Here is a 13,938-nt window from a genome sequence, read left to right as displayed (position 1 = left end):
GGTAGAGGTGGCAGTTAACCTGGGAATTCTGTGGGTACTCATTGCCAGTCATCAAAAGCATCTTACAGCAGTTACATTTTTTTTTGAGACAGTATTGCTCTGTTGCCCAGGTGGGAGTGTAGTGACACGATCTTGGCTCACTGCAACCTCTGCCTCCCAGGTTCAAGTGATTCTCTTGCCTCAGCGTCCCGAGTAACTGGGATTACAGGCGTGCGCCACCACGCCCAGCTAATTTTGTATTTTTAGTAGAGATGGGGTTTCACCGTGTTGGCCAGGCTGGTCTCGAATTCATGACCTCAAGTGATCCACCTGCCTCAGCCTCCCAAAGTGCTGGAATTACAGGTGTGAGACACCGCGCCCAACCCCAGGGTTCCTTTGAGAAAAGATTTTTTAAGTTGTCTCTCAATTCTATTCATCAACAAAACAAAATAATACAATTGCATGTTTGGTTTACAAGGCAAAACAAACCTGTATCATATACTAGTTTTATACATTTGAGAACAGCATCAGAACCATATCAATACGTTTGGGGAAGCTGTAATCCTTTATTATATGTAGTTCAAAAGGCTTTTTTGGCAGCCAAGAACCTGGAAACACATTCTGGAAGTTATAATTTTCACAAGCCAGAGCACATCTATTTCAGTTGTGTAGGCCTGCCTTAAAGTATGTATGGTAAAATCTTATTAACTGATTACTTAGAAAGAAGGCTAATCTGAACTAGAAAAATGTGTAAGTTTATTTTTTGTATTTGCTTTATTTATTTATTTATTAAGACAGAGTCTCGCTCTGGTGCCCAGGCTGGAGTGCAGTGGTGTGATCTCCTCTCACTGCAGCCTCTGCCTCCCGGGTTCAAGCAATTCTCCTGCCTCAGCCTCCTGAGTAGCTGGGATTATATAGGCACACACCACCATGCCCAGCTAATTTTTTTGTATTTTTAGTAGAGACAGTGTTTCACCATGTTGGCCAGCCTGGTCTCAAACTCCCAATCTCAGGTAGTCCACCCTCCTCGGCCTCCCAAAGTGCTGGGATTACAATCATGAGCCACTGCACCTGGCTATGTTTATATTTGTTTTATTAACTTGAACTGAGCTGATGTTACCTTAAGATGTCCTTAGTGGACCCTCTTTTATGAATCTGTAATCATTTTAAGTATTCTTTACAAGTAAATGATTTTACTATTTTTAAGGATTCTTAGGAAAATATTCTTTTCCTAAATTAAAAAAAATCTAAGATCTAAGAAAAAAGGATTATCTAAGCCAGTGATTTTCAAACTTGAACATTCTTCAGAATTCCCTAAAACACTTGTTAAAACACAGATTGCTGGCCCTACCCTAGAGTTTCTGATTCAGTAATTCTGGGGTGGGGCCTGAGAACGTGCATTTCTAGCAAGATCCCAGTTGTTGTTGATGCTGCTGGTCCTGGGACCACACTTTGAGAACCCCTGACCTAAGCCACCTTAACTTGAGCTCCTAACCAAATCATGATGCATTTTAAATTGGTAAGCTCTGAATGAATTAGTTTAATTGTACAGAAATTTAGCATAGTATATAATTTTCTTCAAGTTCCTTATTTTATTTTGATTAATCAATTTCTCTAACACTCTGAATTCATACTTACTCTGCTTATAGTTTTGCTTTTCATGAACTCTAGCTCTGTTTTCTCCAAGTATGGTCTGGGAGTATCTGTGAAGTCAAAAGTATTTTTATAGTAATATTAAGACATTACTGCCTTTTTTACTCTCATTTTTCACAAGTGTACAGTGGAGTTGTCCAGAAGCTACACGATGTGTGATGATGTAATTGCTCTCATGGCTGATGGAATGTGTGAAGCAAATATGAGAATCCAGCTATCTTCAATTAATCCAGCATTAAAAATATTTGCAAAAAATGCAAAACAGTGCCATTCTTTTCACAATTTTTTCGTTTTGAAAAATGTGTAATTTTTTTTTTTAAATTGTTATTGGTTGGGCACAGTGGTTCACACTTGCAATCCTAGCATTTGGGAGGCTAAGGCAAGAACATTGCTTGAGCCCAGTAGTTCAAGACCAGCCTGGGCAACATGGTGAGACCCCCATTTCTACAAAAAATTTGAAAAATTAGCCAAGTGTGGTGGCATGCACCTGTGGTTTCAGCTACTGGGGAGACTGAGGTGGGAGGATTGTGTGAGCCTAGGCATTTGAGGCTGCAGTGAGCCGTGTTCACACTACTGCACGCCAGCATGTGTGACAGAGTGAGACTCTGGCTCAAAAATAAATAAATAAATAAATTGTTATTTATGTTCTACATAACAGAGTTATTGCTACTTTTAAAGAATTAGTGAACAAATATTTTAAAATATTCTCAGTTTTAATTTCTAGAGGGATTCTAAGATCAAAAAGTTTGAGAACTATTGCCCAAGGTTTTTAAGAGTGGCATTTTATCCAGCATTTTACTTAAAAGATATTTCAGGTTCTTCACCATTATTTTGACAAATCTGAATTATGTGCATGTAGGATACAAAAACAACACATTCTAATCTGCTCCTGGATTGCTCACCTTGTGAAGAAGAGAGCCTGAATCCTGCAGATATAAAAAGAGCTTCTCAGCTGGCCTCCAAAATGCAGAGTCTTCTGGCTCTGATGATGGGACTTCTCACATGCCAGGTAATAAAACATATATATTAGATATTTTAGTAGGGGAGGAATAAATACTGGGGTTGGACTAAAAGAGAGGCAATGAAAGGAATTAAGTTGTGGAAGAAGAAAATGAAGAATTGAAGATAAAATACAGACCCCTAAGCCATCCATCCAGCCCTTCTTCGCCCCTATGTCTTCTTCCTGCTTATCTTTCTCGAACACTTAATCCTCACAGGTGTACAGATAGATAAAATGTAATAAGATAAAAAGAACCCTTTATTAAGTACTTCCCACGTTTCAGGGATGCCCTCCCAGATCAGTAGTCTTGTGCTCTGGTCAGTCTGCGCCTGGTAATTAGTGATTGTTCACATTAATGGGCTGTTTGCCCATTCTAAAATACCACGTTTGGTTAGAAATGGGGGAAGGGCAGTATAGAGTTGTGTACATGAGTAGAATGAAAAGTGAAATTGCTGTCAGAGGAGTTCAGATGCTGGCTTATCATTTTCTAGCTGTGTAACTTGGCCAAGTAACCTAACTTCCACTTCAGTTTCCTTATCTTTAAGATGGGGAAATGATGCTTCTGTCCTGGGAGCTTATAAGCACTGCATTTAATGGAAAAAACAATTAAGGGACATGCACAGCCAGGCGCAGTGGCTCACGCCTGTAATCCCAACACTTTGGGAGGCCGAGGTGGGCGGATCACCTGAGGTCAGGAGTTCAAGACCAGCCTGGCCAACATACTGAAACCCCATCTCTACTAAAAATACAAAAATTAGCTGGGCTTGGTGGTGGGTGCCTATAATCCTGTCTACTTGGGAGGCTGAGGCAGGAGAATCGCTTGAACCTGGGGGGAAAGGTTGCAGTGAGTAGAGGTCGCGCCACTGCACTCCAGCCTAGGCGAAAGAGCAAAACTCTGTCTCAAAAAAAAATATATTAAAATTGAAAAAAATGAAGTCTTTGTGTACTAACCCTTTATTAGATGCCTTCTGATAAGTAATTGAGGAATGGAGTTCAATATGATTTTACCTCTTTTGGTTTGCTTACTTACTGATAGGAGATTTGTTTTTGTTTCATATGCATGGTTTTGGCCTCATTTTAGCTTTAGTAAAAACTTTTTCATCTAGCTTCTGAAACTCTTACCCTTAGGACATCACCAATTCTGATGCTGAACATTTCAAAGAGAGTGAGAAGGTTAGTGATATAATGCTGCAGAAACTGAAGAGCCTCCATCTTAAAAAGAAAAATTTAGATAAAGAGGTACTATATTTATTCTTCATCTAAAAATTATATTATTTTTAGTGAAAAAATAGTTAAAAGGTAGTGAAGAAGTAACTCTTAAAGTTGGAATCATTTTAAAAATTATTTTGGGTGACCAGATTAGTTTTACTGTGCCCCTCACTAAAGAGATAAAATGTTCAACATTTGACTTGTTTTATTGTTTGTCTGTATTGGAAAATCTCATTCACCCACAAAAAATTTAGTATGATAAATTTTTTCATTTTTGCACGGCACTACTGATTCCTGAAGGGTTGTTTATTTTGACTTTCCTATAGTGATTTCAAACTTCATCCTTTGGAATAATAGAAACATTGAAAACAATTTTATTTCTCAGGTGGGTGAAGGGTGAGGGCAGAGGTTCTTCGATTGTCTTTAGTTACTCTTTTCTTTAATTTTTTTTTTTTTTTGAGACAGAGTCTTGCTCTGTTGCTCAGGCTGGAGTGCAGTGGCACGATCTTGGCTCACTGCAGCCTCCCCTCCCGGGTTCAAGCGATTCTCCTGCCTCAGCCTCCCAAGTAGCTGGGATTGCAGGCGTGTGCTGCCACGCCCAGCTAATTTTTTGTATTTTTAGTAGAGATGGGGTTTCACCATGTTGACCAGGCCGAATTTAATGAAATGCAGCCATTGAACTCCTAACCTCAGGTGATCCACCTGCCTTGGCCTCCTAAAGTGCTGGGATTAAGGGCTTGAGCCACCGCACCCGGCCTCAAGTACTCTTTTCTAGGTGTGGTAGTATAGAGATTGAAGGATAAAATGAAGAGAATTAAATAAGGAAGGTGATAACAGGATGTCAAATTGTACCATTTTGAATCTGAGAGGAATGCAGAAATGACAATTTTATCTGGCTAAAGCAATCAAAATATATTCAAACCTGGAATCTTGGATCATTACAAATTCGTTCTGTAACACTTATCTGAACTGACATGTTGCGGGTATCCTGAAGAATCTCTCTGCCTCCTAGCCAGCCTGTAGAGGACAGGACCAAAGTATGAGCACAGCCATGCAGAGAAACGACCGGCCCCTACTCCTCTAAACAGCTTTCAAAAATAAGCCCAACTGAGGTTGTTACAAAAATACAATTTCAGACTGGGCACAGTTGCTCATGCCTGTAATCCCAGCATTTTGGGAGGCTGAGGAAGGCGGATGGCCTGAGGCCAGGAGTTTGAGACCAGCCTGGGAAACATGGGGAAACTCCGTCTCTACAAAAAATACAAAAATTAGCCAGGCGTGGTGGCACACACCTGTGTCCCAGCTATTCCGGAGACTGAGGTGCGAGGATCACCTGAGCCCAGAAAGGTCGAAGCTGTGGTGAGGCAAGTCTCAAAACCCTGTCTCAAAACAAACAAACAATAACAACAAAAAGCAAAAAAAAAAAAAATCCCCAAAATATTTCTTTCAGATATTTAAGTTCTGTGGTTAATTCCTTCTGTGTAATTACTGAAGTATTGACAGGTGATATGATGTCTGCAATTTGATTCAGTGAAGGGGGATGGAGGGAAGAGGGCAGTGATTGAGGATATAATGACATTGACCATTAGCTGTTAATTATTGAAGCTGAGTGATAGTTACATGGGGTTCATTAAAGTTTTTTGTCTATTTTAAATATTGGAAAATGTTCGCAATAAAGAATAAAAAACATTTTGTGTACCACACTTCACTAATCAGTTTGAATATTGGATATTAAGATTATTATTATACTGAAGGAATAAATAAGAAATGATTATAAATTACGCCCAGATTTGGCTAATTTTTTTCTTTAAGGAAAAATTTTAATAGCCTGACTGTAACAACAATCGTATGTTAGGGTAACTCCTTGGAGACCCCAAGACCACCCTCAGGTTTGAGGATTAGCTGAAGGACTGTGAGTCGTCCTCACAGCTATGACTTACCACAGCAAAGGATGCAATGCAAAATCAGCCAAGGGAAAGGCACAGGGGCATCGTCTAGAGGAAGCAAAACTCAGGCTTCCAAGAGTCCTCATGGAGTCACATGGGATGTGTTTCTTTCCCCCAGCAATGAGTTGCAACCACAGGTGTGGAAGTGTCATCTACCAGCGAGGCTTCTTAGAGACCCAGTGCCCCAGGTTTTCATCAGGAGCTGTTCATATAAGCACCCTCTGCCTAGTGCGCACCAAAATTCCAGACCCCTGGAAGGAAAGTAGATGCTCAGCTTAAGTCCCATGCTTTGGGCAAGTAGGTTAAGCACCATAAGCCATTTACATCAGAGAATGGTGGAAAACTTCCTGCAGTCCAACTTCCCAAATGCCAGTCATGGGGCAGCCTTGCCAGCAGGCCTCTCTAAGCCTAGCAGTCTTGGACCTGCTGTGTGAATTCTTTTCCTCACAAGAGCTTTAAAAACGGGACAGAGTCTTGCTCTGTCGCCCAGGCTGGAGTGCAGTGGCGCCATCTCGGCTCACTGCAACCTCCGCCTCCCAGGTTCAAGCAATTCTCCTGCCTGAGTCTCCTGAGTGGTTGGGATTATAGGTGCCAGCCCGGCTAATTTTGGTATTTTTAGTAGAGACAGGGTTTCACCATGTTAATCAGGCTGGTCTTGAACCCCTGACCTCAGATGATCCACCCACCTCAGCATCCCAAAGTGCTGGGATTATAGGCGTGAGCCACTACGCACGGCCCGGTTTGATTATTTTATTATAAATATTAGAGTGTAGTTGTATTTTCTCTCTAAAATACAGAATGTTTTCCTTTTCTTAGCTACTGAAATATAAAGATAGAATCACAACCTTTAGAGAGTTAATTGCTAAGGAAAAAGCATTTCAAGATCATGCTATTAAGGTGAGCTTAATATTTACTATGTACTATCTTTAACATAAAAATATACAATTTCAGATATTTATGTTCTATTGGTAAATTTATTTTTATTTTTATTTTTATTTTTTTTTGAGACGGAGTCTTGCTCTGTCGCCCAGACTGGAGTGCAGTGGCGCAATCTCGGCTCACTGCAAGCTCCACCTCCCAGGTTCATGCCATTCTCCTGCCTCAGCCTCTCCGAGTAGCTGGGACTACAGGTGCCCGCCACCATGCCCGGCTAACTTTTTTTTGTATTTTTAGTAGAGTCAGGGTTTCACCGTGGTCTCGATCTCCTGACCTCGTGATCCACCCGCCTCAGCCTCCCAAAGTGCTGGGATTACAAGTGTGAGCCACCGCACCTGGCCTCTTTTGGTAAATTTGTTGAAGTCCTTCTAGTTCTAAGTTCTACACTTTTATTATTCCAGCCACTGATAATCTCTTTGATTTTTAAACTAATAAAGTATTTATTGTCAGGTATTCCAAGGAGTATGAAATGATTGAAAGTGAGAACAAATATATTTAATCTCAGGTCATAGACTGTGATTCAGATGAAGCCAAGAGTATCAGAGATGTACCTACCTTTCTGGGAGCCAAACTGGATGAGTACCACAGTCTAAATGAGGAGCTTGATTTCTTGGTAAGAAAGACCTTTTGTTACCTTGATATTATTTTTATACACAACATTATTTTACTAGCAAGTTAAAGAAGTTATCATCCTTCAAAAAACTGGCTTATAAAAAGGGTCACATACTGGCATCATGGCATTATTATTTACCCACAATAATATAGAATTGAAGTTTGCATTTTGGGGTTTTGAAATTTTAAATATTGTCCTACCTCATTTCTGTTAAGATTAATCAGATTTATTTCCTTCCAAATGCAGAAATTTAGAAAGTGCTGTTTTTTCATAGTAGATGAAGTACACTAATACTGTTGCATATGCTACAGTAATAGCTGTGTACAACAACCATGGTTAAGGTGTGCTTCAGGCAATAACACTCATAATGTACTTTAGATGGTATTGTAAAGATAAAGGCAGATAAAATAGGAAAAATATGTTAGAAGAAAATGAAAATGTGATCTTAGAATCTAGACAGTTATAGAGCAATTTAGGAATTCAGTTGGATCTCACTAAAATGAAAACGACTAACATAATGAATTTTTATAGGAGTTAATTAGCTAAGTCTACCATCATATTTTTTAAATGATTAAAAAGCATTCTATACTAAATTCATTATATACAATTCACCTTTAATAGAAAAGAAAGTGTCTAATAATGTGAAGGTTCAAAGCTTTCCTCTTTTCTAATTTTTTCTTTTTCATTTAAGAAGTAATTATTGGCCGGGCGCGGTGGCTCATGCCTGTAATCCCAGCACTTTGGGAGGCTGAGGTGGGTGGATCATGAGATCAGGAGTTCAAGACCACCCTGGCCAAGATGGTGAAACCCCGTCTCTACTAAAAATACAAAAAATTAGCTGGGCACAGTGGCAGGTGCCTGTAATCCCAGCTACTTGGGAGGCTGAGGCAGGAGAATCGCTTGAACTCGGAGGGCAGAGGTTGCAGTGAGCTGAGATTGCGCCACTGCACTCCAGCCTGGGCGACAGAGTGAGACCTTGTCTCAAAACAAAACAAAACAAAACAAACAAACAAAAAAACCCAGTAATTATTATTGACTTCCCAGAAAAGATTAAACAAGCTAATCACTAAGGAGCTAGAAAGTGAAACAAAACGTAAAACCTGCTACTAAGGAATCTAGAAAAGAAGATAAGATACATAAATAACTGTTTACCAGGAGGAAAGGGAAAGTTTTTAGAGAAGAGGTACAATGGCTGGCATCTAACAGAGTGGATACTTGTTGGAGGACTGGAAGAGATTATTTCTAAGTGCAGGTTATGACGGAGATGGCAGTTGGGTCTTAAAGACCAGTAAAATTTGGGCACAGGGAGCTAAGAGGACAGCACTCAATAGATTGTGTTGTCCATTAGCAGTACCTATGCTTCAGGCCCTGGTGATACAAAGATGATGAGAGTGAACAGTAGTGTTCCCAGCAGTGGGAGCTGGAATGGGAACAAGGTCACAAATGGCAGAGTGTCAGACACACCTTTAAAATGCACTATAGGCTTTGGTGTACAAACCCTATCTCAGAGTATCCAAATAATTGATGAGGGAGAGTTCTTTACTGAAGAATGTAAGCTATTAAAAGCTGAAGAAAAGATAAGTTTAGAAAATTATATTTTGCACTCCTGAATAAATTAAGGAATGTAAGTAGTTATCATAATGGCTGCTAAAACCTTTAGGTTCAAGATTAATAAGGAGTTTTTAATGAATGAACCATATTGACCAATACTTGAACACACCGATGAATCTCAACCCCACTAATGGTGAGACAGGCAGACCCGTGCCCCTTGACATGGTGCAGAGGAAGCACACAACACCCTCCACAAGGCTTCTTACCAAAACTGCTGAATCCAAAACCTAGCTTCTAGACCTAACTACCAGCAGACAGGAACTACAGTGGGTAAAGAAATGTACTCGATCACACCATAATGACAAATCCTGAATGTGGAGAACTCTAATAAATAAATAATTGGCATGAGAGAAGGGAAGGAGAGGGGAATAACTGTTATAGACTAAAGGAGGCTGGAGACTTGAAGGACAAATCAGCCAGAGGCGGTGTATGAAACTCAACCAACCACTATAAAAAGACATTTATGAGATAATAGAAAATTGGATTCAGAATATTAGATAATATTAAGAAATTATTGTTGATTTTAATAGATGTGATAGTGGTATCATTGTGTGTGTTTTTTGTTTTTGTTTTTTGTTTTGTTTTGTTTTTGAGACGGAGTCTCACTCTGTCGCCCAGGCTTGCAGGGCGTGACCTCGGCTCACTGCAAGCTCCGTCTGCCAGGTTCACGCCATTCTCCTGCCTCAGCCTCCTGAGCAGCTGGGACTACAGGCGCCCGCTACCACGCCCAGCTAATTTTTGTATTTTTAGTAGAGACGGGGTCTTGCTATGTTGGCCAGGCTAGTCACGAACTCCTGAGTTCAGGTGATCCACCTGCCTCTCAAAGTTTCTGGGAAGTACTGGGATTACAGGTGTGAGCCACCATGCCCGGCCTGTTAGTATTACATTTTGAAAAGTATTTATGAGTGAATTAATATGATGACAAGATTTGCTTTAAAGTACTCCAGGAGAACAAAAAGGTGGCATAGTAGGGGGAGGGGCAGGGTTGGAGAAAGATAAAACAGTAATGGAAAATGTTGATAATTGTTGAAGTTATGTGATGGAAACATGGAGGTTCATTATGTCATTCTTTAGACTTGCGTGAAAATTTTCAAGATAAAAAGGATTTTGTTATTTTTTGGAAGTGCAGAATGTACTCCAGAAGATTCACACCTCATTCTCTAAGGAACTCTGGGCCAGCAAGGTGTGGCCACTGGAGTGCAGGGTGATGCTCATGCTTCCCCTAGCACATCGTCGTGTGCTTCTCTCATGTCCTTCTGACCCCTTGCCTTTGGCTCCTCTTCACAGTTCTGACCCTGCCATCTGCTCCATTCACAGCCTGGCCTCCTCCATCCTGAGACAGGGTCCTTGACTTCAGCTTTGCCTTCCTGCTGGCTCGAGCATCCTGGGTGTTTAACTGTCAAGTGCAAAATGTCTCCTGGTCCAGGAAGACATTGATACAGTCAGGGATTTGATCACTGGGAACAAGGCAAAAGTCCTTTTAATGGTATTGATGTTCAGAGTTCAAATAGGCTTATAGTAAGTTCCTCCTAGATCCCATCCCAAGTAAAATAGATACCTTTTAATACAAATAAGATATCCTCTAACCAGTATTATGGAGTAGTTAAAATTTAAAAACCAAAATCTGTCCTAAAACATACCACTTCAATATGACAATCATATATTACGTAAAACATTTACCTAATTTATTATTTTGGTAGCCTTTAAAATTAACAGCTTGTTAAATTGTAAAGAAGTCACAAGAATAAGAAAGGAATAGGCAAAGTAGAAAATTACTGCTCTAGGAAAAATTTTCCAAGTGAGCCAAAAGAAAACAATCAAAACCCAGTGTCTTGTGGTCCACTTGAATGACGAAAGGGACCCACCTGTATCTGGATTTGGCACGGTGTTACCTTGAGTATACTTTATAGTTTGCCGGCCTCTGCCACTGACCAACCTCCTAAGGAAGAGACTAGGGTCATCACTAAAACTTGGGTCACACAGGTGGGAGGGCTGTCCAGCCAGATGGAATCTTACATTCTTAGTTTACATAGATGTCAACCTTACCATCTGTTTTCTTGTTCTCTCAAGCATCCTGGCATTTTACAGTAGTCCTGCTGATACTCTGACCCTATCCCTCACCGTCCTGGTTCTGATTTTCCTAATTTCCATTCTAAAGCAAGGGTGAGAAACAATATTTGCACTACAGATCCTTGCTGAAGGATATCACATCAATCTATTTCCTGACCAGCTCTTAGCAAGAGCTTAAGAGCTCTTGTATCTCTGAAGGATTATCTTTGCAGTTCTTTTGTTCCTCTAGTAGTAATCCTCAGTTTAGAAAAAATACATTTTACATCCTGATGGAATACTTACATGCACACACACACAGCTAAAACACTGGGTTTTAAAATTCTGTTCTGTTCCATTTCATTTTTTATGTTGGTTATAAATTCATTTTACCACTTAATGAAGAGTCATAACCTGAATCATGTTCATGATCTGAAAGCTGCTGCTTGGAACATACTATCTCGGCCCTTGCAGAATTGCTTTTACTGAGTCGTGCTTTGGTGTTAGACCCTCAACAATCCTAGGAAACATCCTTCTCATTTGCTACAGAGACATGGTTGTTTCACTTGGATGAGAACCTCCTTAGAGATCTTGGGCCCACTAGGACAAGCTTCTCTTTTAGAAGCAGGTATATTTTCATCACATAAATAATAACAACCACATTTGTCATTATTTATGTAACTGACCAGATTTCCATTTCGTTCTAGCTACGAAGAAGTTTATTAGCAAATATGACACTGGAGTGTAGGTCTTAGCTATCTTCATATCTGCATGTTGTTCCTCACCTGCTCTATATATTCTGGCTTAATGTTTAGTTTCTGATTGATATAGTATTTGTTTGTTTGTTTTTTTGAGACAGAGTCTTGTTCTGTCACCCAGGCTGGAGTGCAGTGGCGTGATCTCGGCTCACTGCAACCTCCACCTCCCGGGTTCAAGTGATTCTTCTGCCTCAGCCTCCCACGTAGCTGAGAATACAGGCATGCACTACCCCACCCGGCTAATTTTTTGGTATTTTTTAGTAGAGACGGGGTTTCACCATGTTAGACAGGCTAGTCTTGAACTCCTGACCTCAGGTGATTCACCCGCATCGGCCTCCCAAAGTGCTGGGATTACAGCCATGAGCCGTCGCTCCCAGCCAGGTTTATATTGTATTGTATGTACACAACCTCAAAACCTTTGTGTAGAGAATTGGAAACTCAATCAGCCAATCTTCTTCCCATATCTCAATCTGCAAGGCTATTAATAATGATGGCTGATTTATCCACCGTTCATGTTGAATGTTTACGTCTACGTTGACATACTTTCCCTCTAAGTCGACACTACTAGAATGTAAGACAACCCTATATGAGGAAAGTGTGTTAACGCAAGTGAAAGCCTCTTAGGAAACCTTGAATTACGACCTAGATAGAGCTACCCTGGCTTCACCTTATGGCCAGGCCCCCTGCACCTCAAATCATGGAGGGCCTCAGTAAACCTCATAACAGGTGTGTGGTAGCAGGATAATGGCACCCCCAAAGATTCCCACACCCTAGTCCCCAGAACATGGCAGAATGGACTTTGCAGATGTGATTAAATCAAGGGCCTTGAGATTCAGGGGTACATTATCCTGGGTTGTCAGGGTGGGTCCAATCTAATCATGAGTTCTTAAAAGTAGAGGACCTTTCCTAGACATGTCAGAGGGAGATTTGACTACTAAAGAATATTCAAAGCTACAACACTTGCTGGCTCTGAAGATGAAGAGATGGGACCTAAGCCAAAGATGTGGGCAGCCTTTAGAAGCTGGAAGCTCTCCCCTAAGGCCTCCAGAAAGGAGCGCAGCCCTGTTGACACTTTGACTTTAGCCCAGTGAGACCTGTGCCAGACTTCCCACCTACAGAACTATAAGATAATCACTTTGGATTGTGTGAAGCCACTAAGTTTGTGGTAATTTGTTACAGCAGCGACAGAAAGTGAATACAAGATGTGTGACCTCAGTATTTTAGTGATTTGGATTTCAGTGCCTCATAATATATTGAAGCAAGTTAATATATTATTAACTTGGAACTGCTTCCACAAATTCAGGATACAGAGAGGACCAAACCCAGGATATATTTGGAGGGCTCATGACTGAGCAGTGCCACCTGGACTGAGTGAACCTCGTCTTGGCTTCTCTGCCTCTCACTGGCTGTAGTCTACACTGCCCAGGGAACAGCTCTCCAAAAGGACTTCCTCCTCTGCTATGTCAAATGTCTGTTGCTGTGAACATGACCCAACATGGGTGTTCAACCTCTGCCTAACTCACCCCTGCCCTTAGAGCCTACATCTTCAAGGCAGTCAGTGAGGCCCATCACAACTTCTGTGGGTCTGTGTCTGCACTCTGTGCTGCAGTACACATGGGCAGGCCACTCAGGAAAGGAGGTGCTGAAGAGGTGGGAAAGATACTTAACATCATTAAGATACAAATTAGGCCAGGCAAGGTGGCTCACACCTGTAATCCCAGCACTTTGGGAGGCCAAGGTGGGTGGATCACCTGAGGTCAGGAATTTGAGACCAGCCTGACCAACATGGTGAAATCCCATCTCTACTAAAAAATACAAAATTAGCCGGGCATGGTGGCACATGCCTGTAATCCCAGCTACTTGGGAGGCCAAGGCAGGAGAATCGCTTGAACCTGGGAGGTGGAGTTTGCAGTGAGCTGAGATTGTGCCATTGCACTCCAGCCTGGGCAACAAGAGCAAAACTCTGTCTCAAAAAAAAAAAAAAAAAGATGCAAATTAAATCTACAAAGAATACCACTGTACCCCTTTTAGAATGTCTAAAATTAAAAAGACTGACTATACTAAGGCTTGGAGAGAATGTGGAGCAAATGCAACTCTCATTCACTGCTGGTTGGGATGTAAAATTGTACAACCATTTTGGAAAACATTTTGGCAATGGCTTTAAAAGTTAAACACACACCTACCATT

At 40.9% G+C, this 13,938-nt stretch overlaps 1 protein-coding gene across 1 annotated transcript in view; it reads left to right on the top strand.

The window, feature by feature from the left end:
* The window catches only part of CAGE1 (cancer antigen 1), a 60,661-nt gene that overhangs the window by 16,717 nt on the left and 30,006 nt on the right, over nt 1–13,938 (top strand). The window contains exons 6-9 of the mRNA XM_012509190.2: nt 2,492–2,641; nt 3,761–3,871; nt 6,604–6,684; nt 7,229–7,336. Of these exons, the coding sequence (XP_012364644.1) occupies nt 2,492–2,641; nt 3,761–3,871; nt 6,604–6,684; nt 7,229–7,336 (450 nt within the window). The remainder of the gene's footprint in view (nt 1–2,491; nt 2,642–3,760; nt 3,872–6,603; nt 6,685–7,228; nt 7,337–13,938) is intronic.

Source organism: Nomascus leucogenys, chromosome 8 (genome assembly GCF_006542625.1).
Source record: "Nomascus leucogenys isolate Asia chromosome 8, Asia_NLE_v1, whole genome shotgun sequence".
NCBI lineage: Eukaryota > Metazoa > Chordata > Mammalia > Primates > Hylobatidae > Nomascus > Nomascus leucogenys.
This window is presented reverse-complemented; position numbering and strand designations above follow the sequence as displayed.